A 20,953-nucleotide genomic window follows, 5' to 3' on the forward strand; every position below is an offset into this window, starting at 1 on the left:
TTTTGAGTTTGTATAGATACCTAGGAAGAGGTGTTCCAGAGGCGTTTGGATCTGTGGTCTGGAGCTCAGGAGAGAGGCCCAGACTGGAGACAGCAATTTTCAGAAGCCCAGGATGTGGATGAAGCCATCTGGTGTGTAGAGTGGGGAGAGGTCAGGGGCGAGACTGGGGCACATGGACCTTTGCCCAGCTCCAGACGAGGCACAGGTGGGAAGTCAGTGCTCCCCCACTGGATGGCTGGTGGCCTGGGGGGAGGAGCTGGGCACATTCACTTGGGCCAGGGGAGGTAGATTGAGCAATTTGTCCAGCAATGAGGGAGGAGCCAGATGAAGTCAATAGAAAACTAATTTTCTTTTCTGCTGGAAGAAATGAGGTGTGTGGCCGCTGGGTAATTGCAGATAACGAGGGGACTTATTCTTAATATGCACAGCGGCCACGGTCCCCAGAGTGCCGGAGACAGCAAGGATCGGAGGGGCCCTGACAAGGCCAGATTTATTTGGGAAGAAAATCACCTATCGTAGCCCTTTCAATGGTGCCGTGACAGCCCCTGGACCCTGTCATAAACCCTCCCCACTCCTGGGGCCCGCCCCTCCTGCACAGCCATTCCTGCCCCATTCCCCTTCCTGTTGACTGCCTAGCTCCTCCCGTCACAGCCCCCTCCCTCCACCCTCTACCCCCACAGCACAGGCGTACACACTAAGGGAGACAAATGACGGGGCCTCAGCTGAGCGGGGCGCGTGTCCGGCCCATAAACCATGGGGATGGGTCATGTCTGGAGTTGCCATGGCCGCCACTACCCACCCATCTGTCTTCTCACTGTTCCGCCTCAGACCAGCCTTCATGGTTTCCCAAGCGCCTAGAGGAACAAGGTGTCCCTGTGCCTGGGTCCTGGGTCACCTGTCCATGCCCACATCCACCGTAGCTACATTCATATAGAGCTGAGAGACAGGACCCCGTGTGACTTGTCTGACCTGACCCAGAGAGCTCGTCTGCCGTGCGCCGGGTCTGCAGAGCTGGTGTCTGGCTGATGATAACAGGGCCTGGCCTGACCAGACTCCTCCCACCCCACAGTCTTTTTCTAGCTCTGGTGGGTCCCCTTTCCTGGTCTAAGGTCCTGGCAAGGGCAGGCTGGGAGCTCAGCACAAGGGGTTGGTCCTTGACAGACGCAGGGGCCTCCTGACCCCACCTTGACCTTACCACCGCCACGCCTGATTATGACATCGACGAACGATACTTCTGCCACCACGGCATCGACCCCACGAGGGCGGTGGCAGCTGAGGTCCTGGTTATGGCACAGGAGCAGAGCACCTATGGGAGGTGGGAGGGGGATGGAAGAAGAGGCAGGTGAGGGAGTCGGGGCCCATGACCATGATACTGAGGCTCCAGGAGTACCTGTTCCTGTGGCCACCTGGGTGTAGGACAGTTTTCACCATGGAGTTTCTCACGGCAGTCAATACTGCTGTGACAGGGTCTGGCAGGCGCAGATGTCTTTAATCTGAGATATGGCCAGAGACAGGGCTGAAGCCTGCCGGGGTGGGAGAGGCAGGGCTTGGGCTGAGCTACACAGGCATGTCTGGTAGAAGGCTGCCGGCCAGGGTGTTAAGAGGACCACAGACCTGGCCCCTCTCCACTGGCCTGGGCTGCACAGGAGCAGGCGCCCAGGCGGTAGCTGCTGGAGCACGTGAGCCTGGGACCCTGGCCTGGAAGTGCCGAGGCTTGTGCCTTGTCACCAGTGATTATGGCCTGGGCCACATCTCCCACACACATGCAAGTGCCGGCAAAGTCACCCTGGCCGTGGGCGTGATGAATGGCCGCACAGTAATGAAATGGAGACATCAAGACGGGTGGCGGGAAGACGGAGTGTGGCGGACGGGCCGTCCCCACGCGGCGGCAAAAAGAAGGATCGCCCAGCGGCCGGGGGCCGTCAAGGGAGAAATTACACATTTACTGTGCCTTTTTCTTACTGCGACGGTGCCCATACATCACCGCTGGGGCCAGGGAGGGACACGCTGGCCAATTTCCAGCATGAATTATGGAACTCAGAAGCATTGAGACCAGGCTTCTTGCTGGCCCAGCATCACCCGGCCCAACCTGAAGCTGGAGTTGCTGCCACCTGGGGATAGGACCCACCGGTTTAGAGCCTATGGCTCCTGAATCTGAACCTGCCTCCCACCCCCACCTGTGTACCTCTGGGCCCACAGGGGAAGGCTCTGGGGCCCATCTAAATGTCTTCTCTTCCTCTTTTTAGATGACTGCAAGAACATTGCCAACATCATGAAGACACTCGCATACCGAGGCTTCATCTTCAAGCAGACGTCAAAGCCGTTCTGACTGGCCGAGGATGGGATGGGGCAGGACAGGGTAGCTGCTTGGCCCAGCCCAAAACCCTCCTCTCCCTCACCAGAGGGGCAAAGGGAGAGTGGCACAGCTCTACGTCCAGAGTGTCCCCCAGCCCGCCCTGTGGGCTTGTGTCCTGGGTAAGGCTTGGCCACTTGGCTCCTCTGGAACAGACACTTTGTGCCCCCTACCCCCTCCCCTCAACCTCAGCCCAGTATCAGGCCCTCCCATTGTGGGCCTGGGCTGGGGGACCTCCTCCTCACTGTCTCCTCCCAGTACAGGCTTCTTGCTGGGGCCACCAAGCCCCCCTGTGCCCCCTCCCATCTGTAGTGCATGGTGTGTGGTGCCCCCAGGGCTCCAGGACAGATCAGGCCCCACCTTGTGTCTACCCCCATCCCCGCTGTGAACGTGCCACTGAATAAAGTCGGGGAAACGAGGCCCTGGGTGTGTGTGTGGACCAGGCAGTGCCGTGCCTGACACTGGATGTGCAGGGGTTAGAGCATATGCCAGGCTGCCCTGTGCTCAAGGCCACCAGTAGAGCTGGCAGTCTCTGGAGCACCTAGGGGACCCACAGCGAATATGCACAGGGCCCTGGGGACTGTCTGAGCACAAGGCTGTGTTCCAAGCAGCCGGTATCTACGGTCATTGCTGTGTGTGAACCAACCTGAGTGCAGAACCACGGGTGTTCCCAGATACAGGTGTTTGGGCAAAGCTGGTCAGTGGTTAAAGGGCTGCTAAGGGCCTCAGTGCAGGCAAGCCCCAGCGCCATCCCCATGGAGTGGCTATGGTGACCCCCCTCCTGCCCACCCTCCCAGCCAGGGGCATGAGAAGTGGTGGGAAGGAAAAGGAAGCAGCCCAGTCCAACTCAGCAGCTCTATTTACACAGCACCATCCCACGCCCCGTGTGGCCCCTCACGGCTTCTTGGCTTTCTTCACAGAAGAGGAGCTGGAGGCCGATTCCCGTCGCTTCCTCTGAGGAGACACAGAAGGTGCTGAGGTCAATGGCCCCCAGGGCCAGATTCAGGCTGGGTGCACATGTTTCACGCTCTGAGTCAGGAAGGTGATGCCCCCTGACCGACCACCCACTCCCTCATTCTCAGAACCCCTCAGAGTGACGACTCCTGTTGCAGGCACTAGAGGGGGTGGGGCCTGCGTACGCACCTGCGTGTGCTCACTAGCAGGGCCAGCTCGCGCTCTCCTGGCCTCTTACCGAACTGGGCGTGAGGGGTGCGCCCACCACGTCAATGATGGCGTCCTTGCTGGGGTCCGGGCCGAGACCGGGTTCAGGCACCGCCGGCTCCGCCGGGGCCGGGGCCGGGCCCGATGCCGGTGTGGTGGGGCCCCCCAGCACACCGGCCCGGGCCAGCGCCTCGTGCCGGTGCCGCAGCATCTGCAGTTCGTACTCGCAGTTGGCGCATGCCTGCTTGAGCTCGTAGAGCAGCACCAGGTCACTCCGCAGCTCGTTGAACATGTGCACCAGCTCCTCCGTGGGCGTCGGGCTCAGCTCTGTGGGCAGGTGGGTGGAAGGCACAGGGCCAGAGCTGGGGTGCGGTGGGAGGCCGGCAGCCGGAACTGCCCCCCCACCGCCCGGCCTTCATCCGCAGCCTCGGTGGGGACGTCCTGAGGGGCTGGCCCCCGCACTCACCCACACCCAGCTCCAGCAGCATCTGTTCCAAGGCCTTGATCTTCTTCTGTCCCACAGAGCTTGGCAGCTTCATCTGCAATGACCCAGGCAGCTAAGCCCTCTCCCCCCACAAGCAGTTTAGAATGAAGGAGACTAAAAGCAGTGGGGGGAGTGGAAGAGAAGTTAACCCCTAGAGGCAGCTCTGGGTCACAGAAGGAAACAGCCAGTAAGCGGAATAGAGTGAAAGCTGTGAGCTCAGCCTGCCATCCCTGAGATCCCGGTACGTCCGCCTCCACCTGCTCCGGCCCCATGGCCTCCAGCATTCAGGCCGCAGAGCCCAGGGCCCAGACACAGTGAAGGAGGTGACTCACGTACCCGCTGGCTCCGCAGCGTGACGCCTGCGGACTTGAAGTCTGGGAACTTGATGCCTGCAGTCTCGGGAACGGCCTGGGGGAGAAGGAGTTACAGAGACCAGGGTGTCACGGGGAGAGGGCCCAGTGTTAGTCCCAGCCCCCTGCCGGTTCCGCGTGCTCTCCGAGCCCTCCACCCTGAGCTGGGCTGACTTGGTCTCCACACCGGCTTCTCAGCCTCCTTTTTCTGGGGGAGCTTCTTCTTGGGGGCCTTGCGTTCCGTGCGCCGCTGCTCGGCAGTGGTGTCCGCCGCCGTTATCAGCTTCTGCAGGTCCTGGCTGCGCTTCTCCCGCTCCTTCTTCCGGGCCTCGATCTTGCGCAGCTCCTGCAGCAGGTACTCCTCCTCCGCCACCTGGGAAAGAGAGACGCTGAGACGCCTGTGAGGGTCATGGGGCGGTGAGAGGAGACGGGGAGACGGAGGGGTGCCGGGCTGTCTGTGAGGGAACCTGAGCAGCAGGGGATCGTGAGGGCGGTGAGGGCTACAGAGCAGGGAGGATGGCCGGTGAGAGGTGGGACTGGATGGGGGCGGGAAGATGGGGAAGAAGGGGAGCTGGGGTGAGGGAGTTGAGGGTATGGAGGAGGGAGGCAACGGTCAAGGGGTTTCACAGCATGGAGCAGAGTTTGTGGGATTCGGGCTGACCTGCTCTGGGGTCCGGTTATAGAGACGCTCCAGCTGTTCCTTCCGCCGTCGCTCGTGCCCAGCATCAAACACTGGTATCTTGAGGTCTGTGCCTGGCACGGCCCGCACGTTGGCAAGCTTGGCACAGATGTGGTAGTAGCGCTCCTTCAAGTCCTCCACAGAACGCTTCTGAGGATAAAGATAGAGAGAGAGGGAGGATGAACACTCAGAGGCATGTGGAAAGGAGATCATGAAGGTAGTGGGCCTGACATGCCCGGGGGTTGGGCCCACATGCAAATGCACCATACCAGCTCACCTTGAACTGCTGGTGGTCATACCGGTCGTGGATAACAACAAAACGTAGGTCAAAGCGGCGGCTAAGGTCAAAGAGGTGGTCGGTTTCTGCCTTTGTCCAAGCGTCGTCATGAAGATAGAGCTGGTACTCCTGCTCTGAATACACGGGCACCTGCACCGTCTACAAGCACGGAGGGACAGGGGGCACGCCCACGTCACGGCACGTCCCGCAGGTTCCAGCAGCGTGACCACAGACCCTCCTGTTTATTGTCAATCCCTGGGCTGGACAAAAGCAAATCCTCTGCCTGGGACCCTACACAGGGCACCTGGAGATGATGTTTCCAGAGCAAGAAAAGAAACTCTCTGCTTGACCAAAGGCCCTGGCAGGCTCTAGGACTGTCGCCTGCCTCTGAATCCACTCCAGGACCAACTTCATCATGCCTTTGGCTCCAGAGCCTCGGTAACAGGACACATGCTCCTGACCCGATGGTTAAGGTGAGGGGCCCAGGTGTAAGTGCTTCTGTGGAGTCCAAAGGTCAACTTTGGAGTAAGGCAGATGGCTAAATTCTGGAGAAAGGCCCAGGAGCCCTAGTCATGGCACACTTGTCTGAAGCACTCCTGCCACCCAGTGGTGACAGTGAGACTTGCAGCTCCCCCAGAGCTGGCCAAGGTCACATCTCTAAGGAAAAGGCACCTGAATCCTACTCGCAGTATACACCCCCGACCCCAACACCCAGGCCCCTGGCTCCCCTCCCCCATGTCCCGTCCCCCAGACCTCCCTCAGGGACAAACAGCACCACCACCAGCTACGTCTATCAGTCAGAGACCCCAGGAAAGAGACAATGCTAGGCTGGACCAGGGAAGTTTCTCCATCAAAGACCACATTGGCTCTGAACCTGCTCTCAAAACCCTTATGTCCAGCTGCCTCTTGGACATCTCCTACTGGAGATCCTGTATACATCTCAAACTGAATATGTTCAGGTGATACGTGTTAACTAGGCTTACTGTGGTGGTCATTTCACAATATGTACAAATACTGGATCATTATGTTGTAACCTGAAGCTAATATATGTATGATATATAATAATTATACCTCAATTTTAAAAAAAAACAAACAAATCCTAATATGTTCAGTACTGAGCTCATCGCCCTCCCTCAAACTCCTATCTCCCCCAGTCCGGATCTTAGTCAATGTAACCATCACCCAAGCGGAAACCTAGCAGGCATCTTTAAATCCTACCTTTACCCTTGACCCCTCCCCTTTCCCACATGTGTGGACTTTACCTCCCAATTCTGTATCTCCTCTGCCACAACCCTGTCCAGACCACCACTACCCCTTGCCTGGATAGAGAAACAGCCTCCCCACTGGCCTCTCTGCCTCCATTTAATCCTCTTCCAAGCAATTCTCCATCTGCAGCCAAGATGTGACCTCTCTGAACACTGCTACTTAAAATAAAAAGAAGTTCACCGTCAAGCAAGGGAGATGGTCATTCATTCAACAAATATTTATCATGGGCCTGCTAGCCCTATGCTGGGGACACAATGCTGAATAAGACAGACAGGGGCCTTGCCTTCTCAGAGCTCACAGTCCAGCTGAAAATTTAGTAAAGTGCAGCGAATTTGATGACAAAGGTATGCCTAGGGTGTAATGAGTGACACGTGATGCAGCCTGGGACAAGGGTTGTCAGGGAAGAGGTAAATGGAGCCTGGTTCAGTCTTAAGGTTAAGTAGAACTGAACCAGTGAGGGAAGGTGCTGGAGAGACTCCTAAGCAGGGGGGCCACATAAACAGCGATGAGAGAGAAATGGCCTAATGTGTGCAGGCTTGGCAGTCAGGGACACTAAGGGAAACAAGAAAAGGGCGAGATAGGGAGAGGCCTGAAGAGAGCCTGGAGAGTTGACAGAGGCAAGCTGCTGCAAGCCTTGTGTGACTGCTAAGGAGTCTGGAATTCATCCTGTGGGTGACGGGAGTCAATAAGGTTAGTTTTAAAGAGAGGAGTGAGATGGTCATGATTCTCTTCTACAAAGACCACCCTGGCAACAGTGAAGACAGGGGGTGAAACATGAGCCTGGGAGACCAGCTGGCAGGTTTATGAAATAATCCAGGTGGGAAGTGAAGAGGCCTGAAATAAAGCAGCACCAGTGGAAGGCAGAGAAAAGGGCACGGACTTGAGAAGCTTTAGATTAAACACCATAGGACGTGACAACTGGCTGTGGGAGTGAGAGAAGATGCTGTCATAGGTAACTCCTATGTTTCTGGCTTGAGCAAGAAAGCGGCTGGGGAGCCACAGACTGAAAGCGGGACCCCAGGAAAGAGCAGTATTGGAGGGAAGATTGTTAGTTCCCTTTACTTCGACTTCATTCTCCACCCAGTTACCACGATCTTTCTAAAACTCAAATCTGATCCCGACACCTCTCTACTTAAAATTTGCCAGTGGCTCCCTAAAGACATCAGAGCAAAGCCCAAATTCCTGAGCCTGGCTGCCAAGCCCTGCCTGACCCGGCCCTGCTGCCCTCTCAGGTCTCATCTCCCACCATATCCTACCTTGGACTTTAGGTTCCATCAACAGGGAAATGCCCACAGCATCCCACACATATGACTGATTTTTCATTTATGCCTTTGCTCATGATGTCCCCTCTGCCTGAACAAGTCATTGCACTCCTTTTCTACTATCACCTGGTAACATACTTTGAGACTCAAATCAATATCATATGACCCAGCAATCCCACTCCTGGGCATATATCCGGAGAAAACTCTAATTTGCAAAAATATATGCACCCTTATGTTTATAGCAACACTATTCACAGTAGCCAAGACACGGAAGCAACCTAAATGCCCATCGACAGATGAATGGATAAAGAAGATGTGGTATATATATACAATGGAATATTACTCAGCCATAAAAAAATAATGAAATAATGCCATTTTCAGCAACATGGATGGACCTAGAGATTATCATACTAAGTGAAGTAAGACAGAGAAAGACAAATATCATACGATATCACTTATATGAGGAATCTAAAATATAATACAAATGAACTTACTTACAAAACAGAAACAGACTCAGACATAGAAAACAAACTTACGGTTACCAAAGGGGAAGGGGGAGAGGGATAAATTAGGAGTTTGGGATTAGCAGATACAAACTACAATATATAAAACAGATAAACAAGGTCCTACTGTATAGCTCAGGGAACTATATTCAATATCTTGTATTAACCTATAATGGAAAAGAGTAAGAAAAAGAATACATAAACACACACACACACACACGTATAACTAAATCACTTTGCTGTACACCAGTAACACAACACTGTAAATCAACTATACTTCAATTAAAAAAAACTCAACTCAAGCTCTAACTTCTCCAGGAAGTTTCCATGACCTTCAGTTCCTCCCAGTATGGCATGTATCCCACCAAACTGTAATTGCCTGTGCCTCCCCCCAGCTCCCCAACAACATGGAGAGTTTCTAGAGGGCGGATATTGTGTCTGATTCATGTTTGTGTCCTCACTGCCTCGGGCTTGACTTGGCATGGAGTAGTATTTACTAAATACAAAATGAACACTCTTGGGCTTCCCTGGTGGCGCAGTGGTTGAGAATCTGCCTGCCAATGCAGGGGACACGGGTTCGAGCCCTGGTCTGGGAAGATCCCACATGCCACGGAGCAACTAGGCCCGTGAGCCACAATTACTGAGCCTGCGCGTCTGGAGCCTGTGCCCCGCAACGGGAGGGGCCGCGATGGTGAGAGGCCCGCGCACCGCGATGAAGAGTGGCCCCCGCTTGCCACAACTAGAGAAAGCCCTCGCACAGAAACGAAGACCCAACGCAGCCAAAAATAAATAAATAAACAAAGTAAACAATGCCTTAAAAAAAAAATTCTTAAAAAAAAAAAAAAAAAATGAACACTCTTTTGTCTTCACCTCAAATTATCTCATCCAACCTTCCCACCCCCACCTCAAATCTCTTACCTCTTGGTTATCCCTTCTCAGTCTTACATCTCCAGCCTCTCCCTCCACTGGACCTGAGGGGCCTAAGGATGGTGGTGAGGGGCCTAAGGAGGAAAATCAGTTTGGGGGCATGGGGGAGAATGATGGGTCACACCTGGACGTACTGAGTCTGAGAGGCCTGTGAGCCATCCAGGGGGAGGTGTCCAGGTGCAGGTGGGTATACTGGCTGAGGGGAAAGAAGTCAGGACTTGGGAGTCCTGGGTTCAAGCCCCCAGTGCTTGCAGACTTGAAGTCTAGGCTGCTCCAAGCTGCAGGGACTGTGGGGCCGTATCGTGAGTGGCTTAAACAACAGCCTAGGGAATCCTAGCCCAGCCCAGCTCTGCTTCTCACTGGCTGGGTGAGTCTGTGTTAAGGCCTTGCTCCATCTGAGCCTCAGTAATCTAGACCAGAGATAATTCAGCTTGGATTAGGGTATAGAGAATGAAGAACACAGGCAGCTGTGATTTATTATAGAAACAGAGTCAGCAGGACTCAATGACTAGATGTATCACTGAAGTCTAACTCAAATGCCAGCTTCTCAGAGAGGCCCTCCCTGACCACCCTATCTATTAGGCCTCCCCTACACCTACAAGTTCACTCTTTATCTCATTTCATATCCTGGTTTCATTTTATTGATGGCTCCTATCTGAAAGAATCCAATTTATTTGCTTACATGTTTGTTATCTGTCTTCCCCTACCTTCTTTGTCCCATTGTTGACTGAAATAATATGAGAGCTAAGGGAGAAGCTAAGTCAAGGATGATTCCCAAATTTCTGGTTTGGGCAATTGGGTGGATAGTGGTGTCATTCACTTATGTGAGGAACAGGTTTGGGGGTGGGGAACAGAGGGAAGATTATGAGTTCTGCTCAAGGGTATCCACTTGATCTGAAGTACCCGTGGGGCCTTCAGGGAGAGAGGTAAGCAAATGACTGGATATATGTGGACTGCTGCTCTGGACTGGAGATACTGAATTGGGGTTAATGGCACACAGAGGGTAACTGAGGTCACAGGGTAAATGAGACACACTAGGGAGAAAGTAGAGAGTGAGAAGAGTAGAGCACCTAGGACACAGCTCTGAAGAATAGCGAGAAATGAAAGGCTAAGGCAACACACCAAAAATCAGAGCAGGTCTAGGAGAGGACAGGATCCCATGGGCAGTGAAGACCCACAGAGGTATTTGCACCAATGACTGAGCGGGTAACCATTGTTAATGACCTGGCCTGAGGGGGCCTCTGGAGCCAACTAGGAGACTGGAGTGCTCAGGCAAGTGGCTCAGAGTAGGTGGGCAACCTTGGCCTACGTCCCAATGGTGGTGGCTCACCTTATTGAACCTGGCGAAGGGGTAGTCCTTGCCCTCCTCGGCTGCCCGTCGCCAGTGGAAGAACATGGCTCCATCCTTGCGGGCTGGGTTGGTGAATGGCATCCACTTCCACGGCCGCACCTTCTTGGAGCCCAACTTGGCCTTCACGGTCCGGTAGCCTTGACCAGTGTCACTGGGTAGCAGTGGGGGCGCATCCCTGGCAGCAGGGTTTAAGGAGGTGAGAGATTACAGTCAGAAGGTGCGTAGAGAGCCTTTGGACCCAGGCTGCTGATCTACCATAGAGCAAGGAAGTCACGTCCCGGAGTGAGACATCCGAGCTCCCACATCCTAAGCAAGCAGAAGCCCTGTGTGGAGAGGGGAGGTGGGGAGAAAACTGGCTGGGAAAATTAGGAGTTAGGGACATGCAGCTTGGTCAGCGACCAAAGCCTGGGGGATCTGGGATTCTAATACTTGCTTCTTGTCAGAGTAGAGCAGTGCATAGACCTCCCGGTGCATGCCCTCGGGCCTCTTGAAGGTCAGTGTCTCAGAGGACTTCTTGGACTTTTTCTGGGGAGGGAAACCACAGGAGAGGAACCACAGGCTAGACTCCCTTCCCTGAAAATTCTTTAGCCCAGCTCAATCCCTGAACAAACCAGCATCTACAGGTACAATGACACACATACACACTGTGACACATAATGACACACTATGAAGGTACAGAAACCCACTCAAGGGGCACCTGGGTTTGAGCAGGTCATTCCCCTCCACACCCGTACCTCAGAGCCCTACCTGTCAGAGCAGAAGATACTTTTCCAGCATCTCTCAGCGTGTCACACCGAGTTGATGTCCCCCCAATATCCCACAAGTGTCACACTCTCTAGGTCCTGTCTTACAAATGTCACACCCTCTTGGTCCCCACCATTTTCCATGGGGTCCCACCTCCTCCATCCCATCTCACCAAGGTGACACATATTCTCTATCCCGTTATTTCACATCTTTTACCGCCCATCTCACAAGAAGTGTGGCACCTCATCTCTCCCCGAGCCGTCTTCCGTTGTCACTCCTACCCAACACTTCACTACCGCTACCCAGCGCTCTCAGGCACCACTGCTACCTTGTCCGGATTGATAATGTCCTTCTTGCTGATGGTCCCGGAGGCTGCATCCCCCTCTGGACCCCCGAGCTCTAGAATGTCCCGCACATCCGCGCCCGTAGCCATCGCGCCCGAGAGATGGGGGAGCGCCCCGAGGTCAATAGTCAGTGCCTGAGGAGCGACCAGGCTCAGATCGGGGGGCGGAGCCACTTCAGCCCCAAGTGGGGGCGGGGTGAAGAGGCGGGCCGCGAGGACGAGAGTGGCTCAGGGTCAGGTCGGGGCCCCGCCAGTGTCCCGCAGCCTGGGTCTCCCTAACGGCCCCAGCTGTGTCCTAAGCCCCAGCGCCTCCGCACCTAGACCTCCGGGCTGCGGCCCAGCGACTCCCCTATCCCCGCAAAGCCTCAAACAGAAACTTCCGGTCGTGCGCGTTAGAAATGTGGCCGTCAGGAACACTTCCGGTCTGTGCTTAGCGGAAACCGAGCCGGCTGGTAACCCAGTGTGAAAACTACTGACCGCGCAGAGAATGCTGCACTCCTTGGCTCCCAGGAGCCCGCCCGTTTCCTGGGCTGCCTGCCTTCTGGCATTTTCCCTCTGCGTTGCTCCGTCGCGCAATGAAGAGAGAGTGCACAGCTTTGTGACCTTGGAAGTCGCTTAATTTCTCTGAACTCGTTTCTTCACTTTAAAATGGAAATTGTTATGGTACCTGCATAAGTGAAGTGCCAATAATCCATGTAAAACATTTGCACGGTGCCTTTTTTCATTAAATAAATTAGTGGTATTAATTGCCCCTGTTCATTAAGTGCTAAGTATGTACCAGATACTGTGCTACGCGTTCGAGATGAAGAGATCAACTGGACAAGGCAGAGCTTCCCAGGGTGGCTGCCAAGATGGAGTGAGGTCTGGACCCTCACTTGCACCTCCTCTGATGGGGGTGTGTGTGGGTCGGGGCCTCATGGGGCTTTCCTGGAGCCCAGCTTCCTGGAACTTCACTAGTCTGGGAGCTAACTGCACTAGTGTGGGTTCCAAAGAAGTCCAAGAACACAGCCCCAAACAGGTAGCAGCTGGAAGAAGTATCTCTCAAAGGAAGAAACTTGCTGATCTCCCTGGAGAGAGAGAGATTTCTAGAACAGGAGGTCCTGAGAAGCACAGAAGGGACAGGGGAAGCAGCTCCCAACTTCAGCCTCTGCAAACTAGCCTGTAGACATGGAGGACACTGGGCATTGAGCATGGGGAATGGAGTGGAGCTTGTAAGGTATTAAGGAGACCAGGCCCCAAGCCAGGGGCCTGTCAAAAATCCAAGCGGTGCCTGGAGGAGCAGAGAGCCCGCACAAGTGAGCTATCAATGTTGTAACTTATTCTGGCTTGGGGGCGTATGGGGACATAGCTGCTGCAGCCACAAGCCTAGCTAGACCCCGAAAGTTTGAAGAACTGGGCCTAGAGGTACAAACCTTGCCCTGTTCCTGAGGCCTGATTCCTGGGTGAATCCTCTGAGCTCTAAACAGTTTCCAGGGGAAGCCAGGGTCTTGCAGCAGAAATTGCCCACAGGATAAGGGAATGGTCCTTGGAGCGAGAAGTGGGAGAGGGTCCTGCACCTCTGCCTCAAAACCCTTGACTCTGCCTGTAGTTACTGTGTTGCATAATTATTTGTTTAAGATATGTCTCTCTTGATAGAATCATTTCTGTGAGGGCAAGGATCATGGTACATAAATGTGTGTATGTGTAAGGCATTATTCTAGGCTCTGGGGATGCAGTGGGTGAATGAGATACAAATATTTCCCAATGGGGCTTGTAACTAGCATATGAACAATAAAATAGTGTAAGACTGATGGTGACAAGCACTGTGAAAAAAATAAAATAGGGTAATAGGATGGGGGACTATATGGAACCTCAGGGAAGTTTTCTCCAGGGAGCTGAAATCAGAGCTGAGGCTTAAATGATGGAAACAGCCACAGAATACCTGGGGAAGGAGAGTTTCAGACATGAGAAATAACAAGTGCAAAGTCTCTAAAATGGAAGGAACTATGTGTGGAAAGGACATAAAGAAAAAAGGCCAGTGTGGTGGCTGTTGGGTGAGGAGGGGAGAATAGGAAGACTTAAGATCAGAGGTAGGCATTGGGGGCCATGATAAGGGGTTTACCCTAAGGTTAATCATTTGTCATTCTGTCTTGGCCATGGCCTGTTCTGTCCCCATCCTGGAGTGCCACCTTAGCTGCTGCCATTAAGAAATCCCCCAGAATGACGGGTCCAGAGCTGCTCATTCCTTCGGGAAACTGAGTCCAGGGGTTGGGGAAAAGAGGACGAGAGAGGAATGCCTCTCTCTTGACCCTTCTGGGGAGCCACTGCTACACTTCCTCTACCAGACCGCAGGTGACAACGGGTCTCCCTGCCAGCCCCGAGAGGAGCTTATTCTGCGGTGCCCACCCAGCTGACCCTCTTCAGGAACCCAGCATCACTTCTGAAGAGACTCTTGAATTGCAGTGTCCTATTGAGGGGCCTGGGAGAGGGACTTCAGGCTGGGGTGCTCTGGGGCTGCAAAGTTGACTTTAACAGAGTTTTTATTCAATCCTGAGAGCAATGTGAAGCCAGTGAAGGGTGTGTGGCGGCTGCATGGGGAGGAGAGTTAGGAAGAAGGCTGAAAAGAGTCAGATTCATCTTTTAGAAAGATGACTGGTGGCTTGCCAGCGGGGAGGATGAAGCTGGAGGCAGGAGAACCTGGTGAGAGGCAGTGGTAGAGTCAGCTGGAACTGGGGACTGGTTGGCCGTGGCAGTAGGATGCAGAATAAAAATGAGTCGCAGAAGCTCCTCCCTCCTCACCCTCTCTGTTCACAGCTGCGCCCAGAAAGAGTGGATTGGAGCTCCTGAGTGCCTGGCCTGGCTCTCTCCTTCCTTTCCCCCTCTGCCCTCCCCCTCTCCCCTCCTCCCCTCTCCTCACCAAGACTATTCACTCCTTAAGCGTGGCACTGGGTCTCCTCATCCTCTGGTCTCTCCCAGCATGTGCCCTATTTGCAGGGCTCCTTAGAAACTGGGGGAAAGGGAAGGTGGTCTGTGTGTGGTGTGATCAAGATCTAGAACTGCTCAGTCTGACCTGGTCTTGCTCAGGTTAATTATGAATAACATTTCCCAACTAATAGGACAAATTTCCCACTTTTTGAAATGCGCAAAGAACATGATTAGGAAAGTCACAGAAGAAGTGCAACAGCCAGTAACCATACAGATAAGCATTCCACCTCACTGGGATTCAAAGAGCTGAAAAATTGAAAGCTATAATAATAAATCATTTTATGCCTATCATATAGGTAAAACTTGAACATAACTGTGATACCTATTTTTGACAAGGATATGGATGACATAGGCACCAGTCTACTGTTGGTGGGAATGTACATTGATTCGATTTTGTTCATTAGTTCATTCAACAAATAATTGTTTAGTACTTACCACAAGCCACTTAGATATGCCACTACATGCCAGGCCCTGTGCCATAGAGGCCTCAGCAGTCCAGAAGGAAAAGTGATCATTGCCTTCAGCTGGTACATTAAGAACTGTGCACTTAATCGTGTGAAAGTTGTACCTCAATAAAAAGAAACAGGTAGGTGGGAACTGGAGCTGCCAATGAGGCCTGATCAAGATGACAACCTCTCCAAAGCATCCTGCACCCCTGGGGGGAAAGCCAGTGGGGTGCGCGGGATTGGCAAAGTTGAGGGCAAGGAGCTGGAGGACAGTGGCATCGACAAGGCCTGTGTGGTCCCCGGCCAGTTCTGGGGGCCAAAGAAAGATGAAGACCTCCTCTGGGAATAGCTGGAAGACACATGTGGCACCAACCGGGACAGTGCCAGGTGCCTTCCGGAGGGGAGCGCCTCCTTTAGTGCTCTCGGGAGCCCCGCCCCCATCCCCAGCCCCAGCGCTGAGTCTCCAGAGTTTGCGCCTGAGTGGAGACTCCACCTCCATCCTCCGCAAAGGAAAAGATTGCTGTTGTCAAACTCACTGCCCATGTATTCCAGGGTTTGTGGGAGTTCTCTCCCCACACCATTTCAGCTTTTTTGGAATTCGTTCTCTTGCAGGCATCTCCCTTCTCCTTCCCCTGCCAGTTCCACGTCGACAATTACCAGCTTTCCTGAGTGGACTCCTGTCCCCTTCCCTCATGCTCGCTCTCACCTGTGGTCTATTTTATGCCATTTGGCTTTTTTTTTTTTTTTTAGTTCAGTCTTTCCAGCAGCCAGAACTCTGAGAAATAAGTTTCTACTGTTTAAGTCACTCAGCCTATAGTATTTGTTAGAGCAGCTCAAACTAAGACAACTTTTTTTTTTCTTTTAAATACACGTTGTATTTTTCTTTGAGCCAGTCCTTCCAAAGTCTTGGAGTATCTTACAAACTTCTTTGCAAGTCAGTTCTTTTGCTTTTCTAAACTAAATAAATAAATAAAAATTAAAGTAAGAAACAAGATGCCACAGCTTATACCACTCACCTCAAAGAAAGAGTTAAAAGCTTGGTGGCCCTCTTTGGGTTTGGAGGCGATGTGTACTATTTTTGGGCATGCTGCTCTGACTCACTTACCAGTAACCTATAAGTTTAGAGAGGAACCTGGCTCCAAAGGGGGTTCTCCAGAAGGTAGGTCCAGGTTGCAGTGCAAGCTGTGTCACCAGTTGGGTCTGATTATCCAACAGACCCAATGGTTTTGGAAGTATTTTGTGACAAAAAACTTACATATACCTTCTGGCAACCCCAACTGGAGAATTACAGCATGGGCACCTAGGATTCTGAAGTAAGGCTCTGATCCCACCCGCAAACCACTGTCCACTACTTGAAAAGCAGTCTTTGGCTTACAGCGACCCTGGTAGAAACTGAACACTTGTCCATGAGACGCGGTGAAACCGCCCAGCGCGAACTGAGAATTATCTAATCCGCTGGACCATAAAGTTGGGGATGCAAGTCAGCATGCCACGATAAAATATAAGGGGTATTTAGACCGTTCTTATTTTCAATTACAAATACTTAGAGCTATAATTTTCACCCTAATGACTGCTTTAGCTGCATCCTACTAATCATTTTACATTTTCATTATCATTCTAACTTCCCTTGCGATTGCTTCTTTGATCCATGGATTGTTTAGAACTATGTTGCTTAATTTCCAAATATCTGGGAGTTTTCTAGGTATCTTATGATTATTGATATCCAATTTAATTTTATTGTGGTCATAGAACATATTCTATATGATTTCAATCCTTTCAAATTCTTTTTTTTTTGAATTTTATTTTATTTTTTTATACAGCAGGTTCTTATTAGTTGTCTATTTTATACATATTAGTGTATATATGTCAATCCCAATCTCCCAATTCATCCCACCACCACTCCCCACCCCCGCTTTCCCCCCTTGGTGTCCATACGTTTGTTCTCTACATCTGTGTCTCTATTTCTGCCTTGCAAACTGGTTCATCTGTACCATTTTTCTAGTCAATCCTTTCAAATTAATTGAGGTTTGTTTTATGGCCCAGCATGTGGTCCATTGGTGAACATATCGTGTGTATTTGAAAAGAATGTTTATCCTGCAGTCGTGGTACAGAGTTTTATAAATTTCAGTTAGGGCAAGATGACTGATGTTATTGTTCACATAATCTATGTCTTTATTGATTTTTTATGTCTCTTAGTCTATTGCTGAAGATTTTTTTTTCATCTCCAGCTATGATTGTGGAATTGTGTATTTCTTCTTTTAATTCTGTCAATTTTTGCTCCACATATTTTGAAGCTCTGTTATTAGGTCATTAGCTCTTTTATTACACATTTTTAATTATTATTTCTTCCTGGTGAATTGATCATTTTATCATTATGAAATATCTATCTTTATCTCTAGTAATAGTCTTGGTCTTGAAGTATACTTTATCTGATATTATAGCCACTCCAGCCTTCACAAGCTTACTGTTTGCATGGTATATCTTTTTCCTTCCATTTTCTTTCATCTTTTAGAGTACATCTCTTATATACAGCAGATATTTGGGTTTTGCTTTTCTTTATCCATTCAAACAGTCTCTGCCTGTTGAGACCATAAGTATTCATTCAGCAATGGGTGGTAAAGGAAAACATGCTTAAGCCTGGTCTCATTTGTATCCTTTCTACCTGATGATGAATGCTTTTGGACACTACAGACTTTAGAGTGGATCAAATAGTTCGCAGGTTATATTGGGCAGTTCAGTTTGCAAGACCACTTGTCCTGGTTGTCCCATGGACAAGCATTCAGTTTCTGTCAGGAACCAGTAGTAAGATAAAGCTGTTTCTCAGAGGAGATCAGTTACTTATCAGACAGGGCATGGCTTTCTTCACTTCTGCACTGCTGCTTCTGGGCTTGCTATAGACTCCCTCAGCAAGATGACCAAAACATGATTGGGATCTGGTGGGTCATGGAGACCAAGCGGCCTATCTACTTACATTGCAGCCTAGACCACCTGGACAATTTCCTTTGCTCTGGATTCCTCTCAAAGCTGACAGTCTTTCAGGTCACTCAGTAAATGAGTGGGTTGCAAGACACCCAAATATGATGTATGCTCCCTCAAAAATCCAAGAAAACCACCAAGTGCCCAAATTCAGCTACTCTAAGACACCATCAACTGAAAGGTGCACCTTTATTTATATTCCACTATGAAAAATTTTATAAAACACTATCAATTAAACCATAGTATACCATTGATTGTAAGATGAATTCCATTTCAGAGATGTTAGAATGTTGGAATCATGAATGTACTAAATGCCACTGAACTGTTCATTTTAAAATGATTAATTTTATGTTATGTGAATTTTACCTTAATAAATTATTTTCTTAAATGTGAATCAGTAAAATATGGTATTCTGTCTCTTTCATATGGTAGGAGGTTGTAAGGCAAAGCAACTTGTACTTAGGAAGGGACAATGTGATGCTCCCTAGAACACTGGCTCTCCAGAAGCATCACTCACATGTATTTTCATAGAGTTTACCTTATTTACCTTGATTTACCAGAAGGGATCAACAGAAGGCTGTCACAGAACTATGTCACTATTTCCTCCTGCTGACAAGGATTGTCAGAAGTCACCCATTAGCCTCGAGGAGCCACTTCTGCTGGCCAGGGAGGCTCAAGGGGGTAGGATTTTGGATGCTCTGAGTCATCTGACTGCTTTCTTTTCTGGTCAACGTTCTGACTTTCAAATACGAGACCTGGCAAGGCTATGAGTTTTTTGTTTTGTTTTAATATTTATGTATTTATTTGGCTGCCGGGTCTTAGCTATGGCACGCGGGATCTTCATTCCCACTTGCGGATTCTTCGTTGCAGCATGCAGAATCTTTAGTTGTGGCATGCAGGATCTAGTTCCCTGGCCAGGGATCGAACCCAGGCCCCCTGCATTGGGAGCACGGAATCTTAACCACTGGACCACCAGGGAAGTCCCAAGGCTGTGAATTTTACTGATATCGTACTACAGTAATTCTCAGTATAACACTTTGGATTTGATCTTCAGTTACTATCAGCCCCGCGACTGCAAAAGATAAATTATTTTTATCATAGACATAGAAAGCCAATGGTTTTGGGACTTGTCTTGAGCCAAACTTTTAGGGTATTAAGCTTCACATTCTTTTTCTTCATTCTGTCCAGAAAGAAACCCCTCTTTACAGTAGTTCACAGATCCCATCTGCCCTCCATACTGTTCTGTGGCAGAGACCACTTGGTTCCCCAACGTTTTGCCTTCAACGCATCTTTCATTCAGGTGATAATTGATTGCAGATGATAATCTATGGGCAGCAGGCCAAAGGCTACCTTTGATATTAGCTGGATTTTCACTGCTCAAAAATAAATACCAAATTCATGCCTGTTCTGATACCGATTTCTTTATCAGTTAAAGCTCATAGTTCTGAGTTATGTTTTCCAGTAAAAAAAAGAAAAAAGTAGCCAAAATTGTTCCAAAAAGAATTAGGAAACCAAATGGAACAATAACCATAGAAAAAATAAAAATATTGTCATTGAGCTACAATGTTAAAAAGTAACAGGCTGAGAGTTATAAATAGGTGGTTCTAGTCGAACTTCAAGGGACAGATTATTCTTCATTTAAATAAGTTGACTTCAGCGCATATAAGAAGTTGAAATTTTTCTCAGCTCATGAAAGTAGCACAATATCAGAGCCTAATAAAGAGAGAAACACATTTGAAGGATACATAATTTTCACCTTATATAATCTATTTAAGAAAATAAGAAAAGGCCCAACATGCTGTTCACCAGTCAGGGTGTATGGCAAGGTGGAGCTGGAGGGTGGAGCAGGCAAGGTAAACCAGGGGTTGGAAAAACCACACTAGGCAAAGGACTTGCATCAAAACCAGGCAAAGGACTTGCATCAAAACTGAAATACATTCATGTGGGTGATTTAGCTCAAGGAGTCTGATCATTAGATATCACGGATTCTGGCAAGATGCCTTCTCCCAAGAGCATGCTGAAAGATACACAGATGATGGCACAAATCCTGAAGGACATGGAGATTACAGACTATGAGGCAAGAGTTATAAATCAGATGTTGGAGTTCGCCTTTCAATTTGTGACCACAGTTTTAGATAATGTGAAAATTTATTCAAGCCACGCTAAGAAAGCTACTGTTGATGCAGATAATGTGCGATTGGCAATCCAGTGTTGCACTAACCAATCTTTTACCTCTCCTCCCCAAGAGATTTTTTATTAGACATTGAAGGCAAAGAAATCAAACTCTTTTGCCATTGGTCAAGCCATATTCAGCCCCTAGATTGCCACTTGATAGATATTGCTTGACAGTCCAAACTATAAACTTAAATCTTTACAAAAAAAGGCATCTGCTCTGCAGGAAGAGTAACAGTTCCACAGTTAAGTGTTGGTTCAGTTAGTAGCAGACCAAGAATTCCCACTCCAGGCACACCAACCACAAAAATCATGTCCGTTTCAACTAAGGTAGGGACTCCAATGTCCCTCACAGAGCAAAGGTTTATAGTACAGATGCTCACTTCATAGTCCCAGCTGTAAAAGCATCAATTCCTGCAACAGCAGCAGTTCAGAATGTCGGATTAATCCATCATTAATAGGGTCCAAAAACATTCTTATTACCACTAACATGGTGCCATCACAAAATACTGCCCATGAATCATCAAACACATTAAAAGAAAATGTGAAGGTGATGACGATGATGATGGTGATGACGATGAACATCTGTAATCCAGCCTTAATACGTGTAACAGGTATATTTGATCTTGAATCCATTGTACTGAAATTAAATACGCACATGATGTTTTCAAGTTGTTTTAGAAAACTTCAGTAGT

At 50.0% G+C, this 20,953-nt stretch overlaps 2 protein-coding genes and 1 pseudogene across 18 annotated transcripts in view; 2 read left to right on the top strand and 1 right to left on the bottom strand.

The window, feature by feature from the left end:
• Nucleotides 1-2,772, top strand: part of ERI3 (ERI1 exoribonuclease family member 3) — a 128,173-nt gene extending 125,401 nt beyond the window's left edge. For all 15 annotated transcript variants that reach the window (XR_014236940.1, XR_014236941.1, XM_082365508.1 and 12 more), the window contains one exon: nucleotides 2,247-2,772. Coding sequence is in view for 13 of the 15 variants with exons in the window: in XM_082365508.1 (XP_082221634.1) it covers nucleotides 2,247-2,329 (83 nt within the window). In the remaining 2 variants the exon portion in view is untranslated. The remainder of the gene's footprint in view (nucleotides 1-2,246) is intronic.
• A 422-nt stretch (nucleotides 2,773-3,194) lies between these two features.
• Nucleotides 3,195-12,089, bottom strand: DMAP1 (DNA methyltransferase 1 associated protein 1). Of its 2 annotated transcripts, none has more exons than XM_082365046.1 (10): nucleotides 11,686-12,089; nucleotides 11,047-11,138; nucleotides 10,593-10,788; nucleotides 5,305-5,463; nucleotides 5,010-5,177; nucleotides 4,536-4,721; nucleotides 4,335-4,406; nucleotides 3,981-4,053; nucleotides 3,546-3,841; nucleotides 3,195-3,307 (listed from the first exon to the last, which is right to left on the bottom strand). In XM_082365046.1, the coding sequence occupies exons 1-10, from the start codon at nucleotides 11,788-11,790 to the stop codon at nucleotides 3,248-3,250; spliced, it is 1,407 nt and encodes a 468-aa protein (XP_082221172.1). In that variant the 5' UTR covers nucleotides 11,791-12,089; the 3' UTR covers nucleotides 3,195-3,247. The 2 variants fall into 2 exon arrangements, with proteins under 2 accessions (XP_082221172.1, XP_082221173.1); XM_082365047.1 differs by lacking the exon at nucleotides 11,686-12,089 and adding an exon at nucleotides 11,361-11,472.
• Nucleotides 12,090-16,020: 3,931 nt separating this feature from the next.
• Nucleotides 16,021-20,950, top strand: LOC309615651 (transcription initiation factor TFIID subunit 9 pseudogene; annotated as a pseudogene). Its single transcript has one exon. The product of its transcript is annotated as a transcription initiation factor TFIID subunit 9 pseudogene (transcript).
• The last annotated feature ends 3 nt before the right edge of the window (nucleotides 20,951-20,953 follow it).

The sequence above is a fragment of the Balaenoptera borealis genome, assembly GCF_965194805.1.
Source record: "Balaenoptera borealis genome assembly, chromosome: 1".
In the NCBI taxonomy this organism is placed as follows: Eukaryota; Metazoa; Chordata; class Mammalia; order Artiodactyla; family Balaenopteridae; genus Balaenoptera; species Balaenoptera borealis.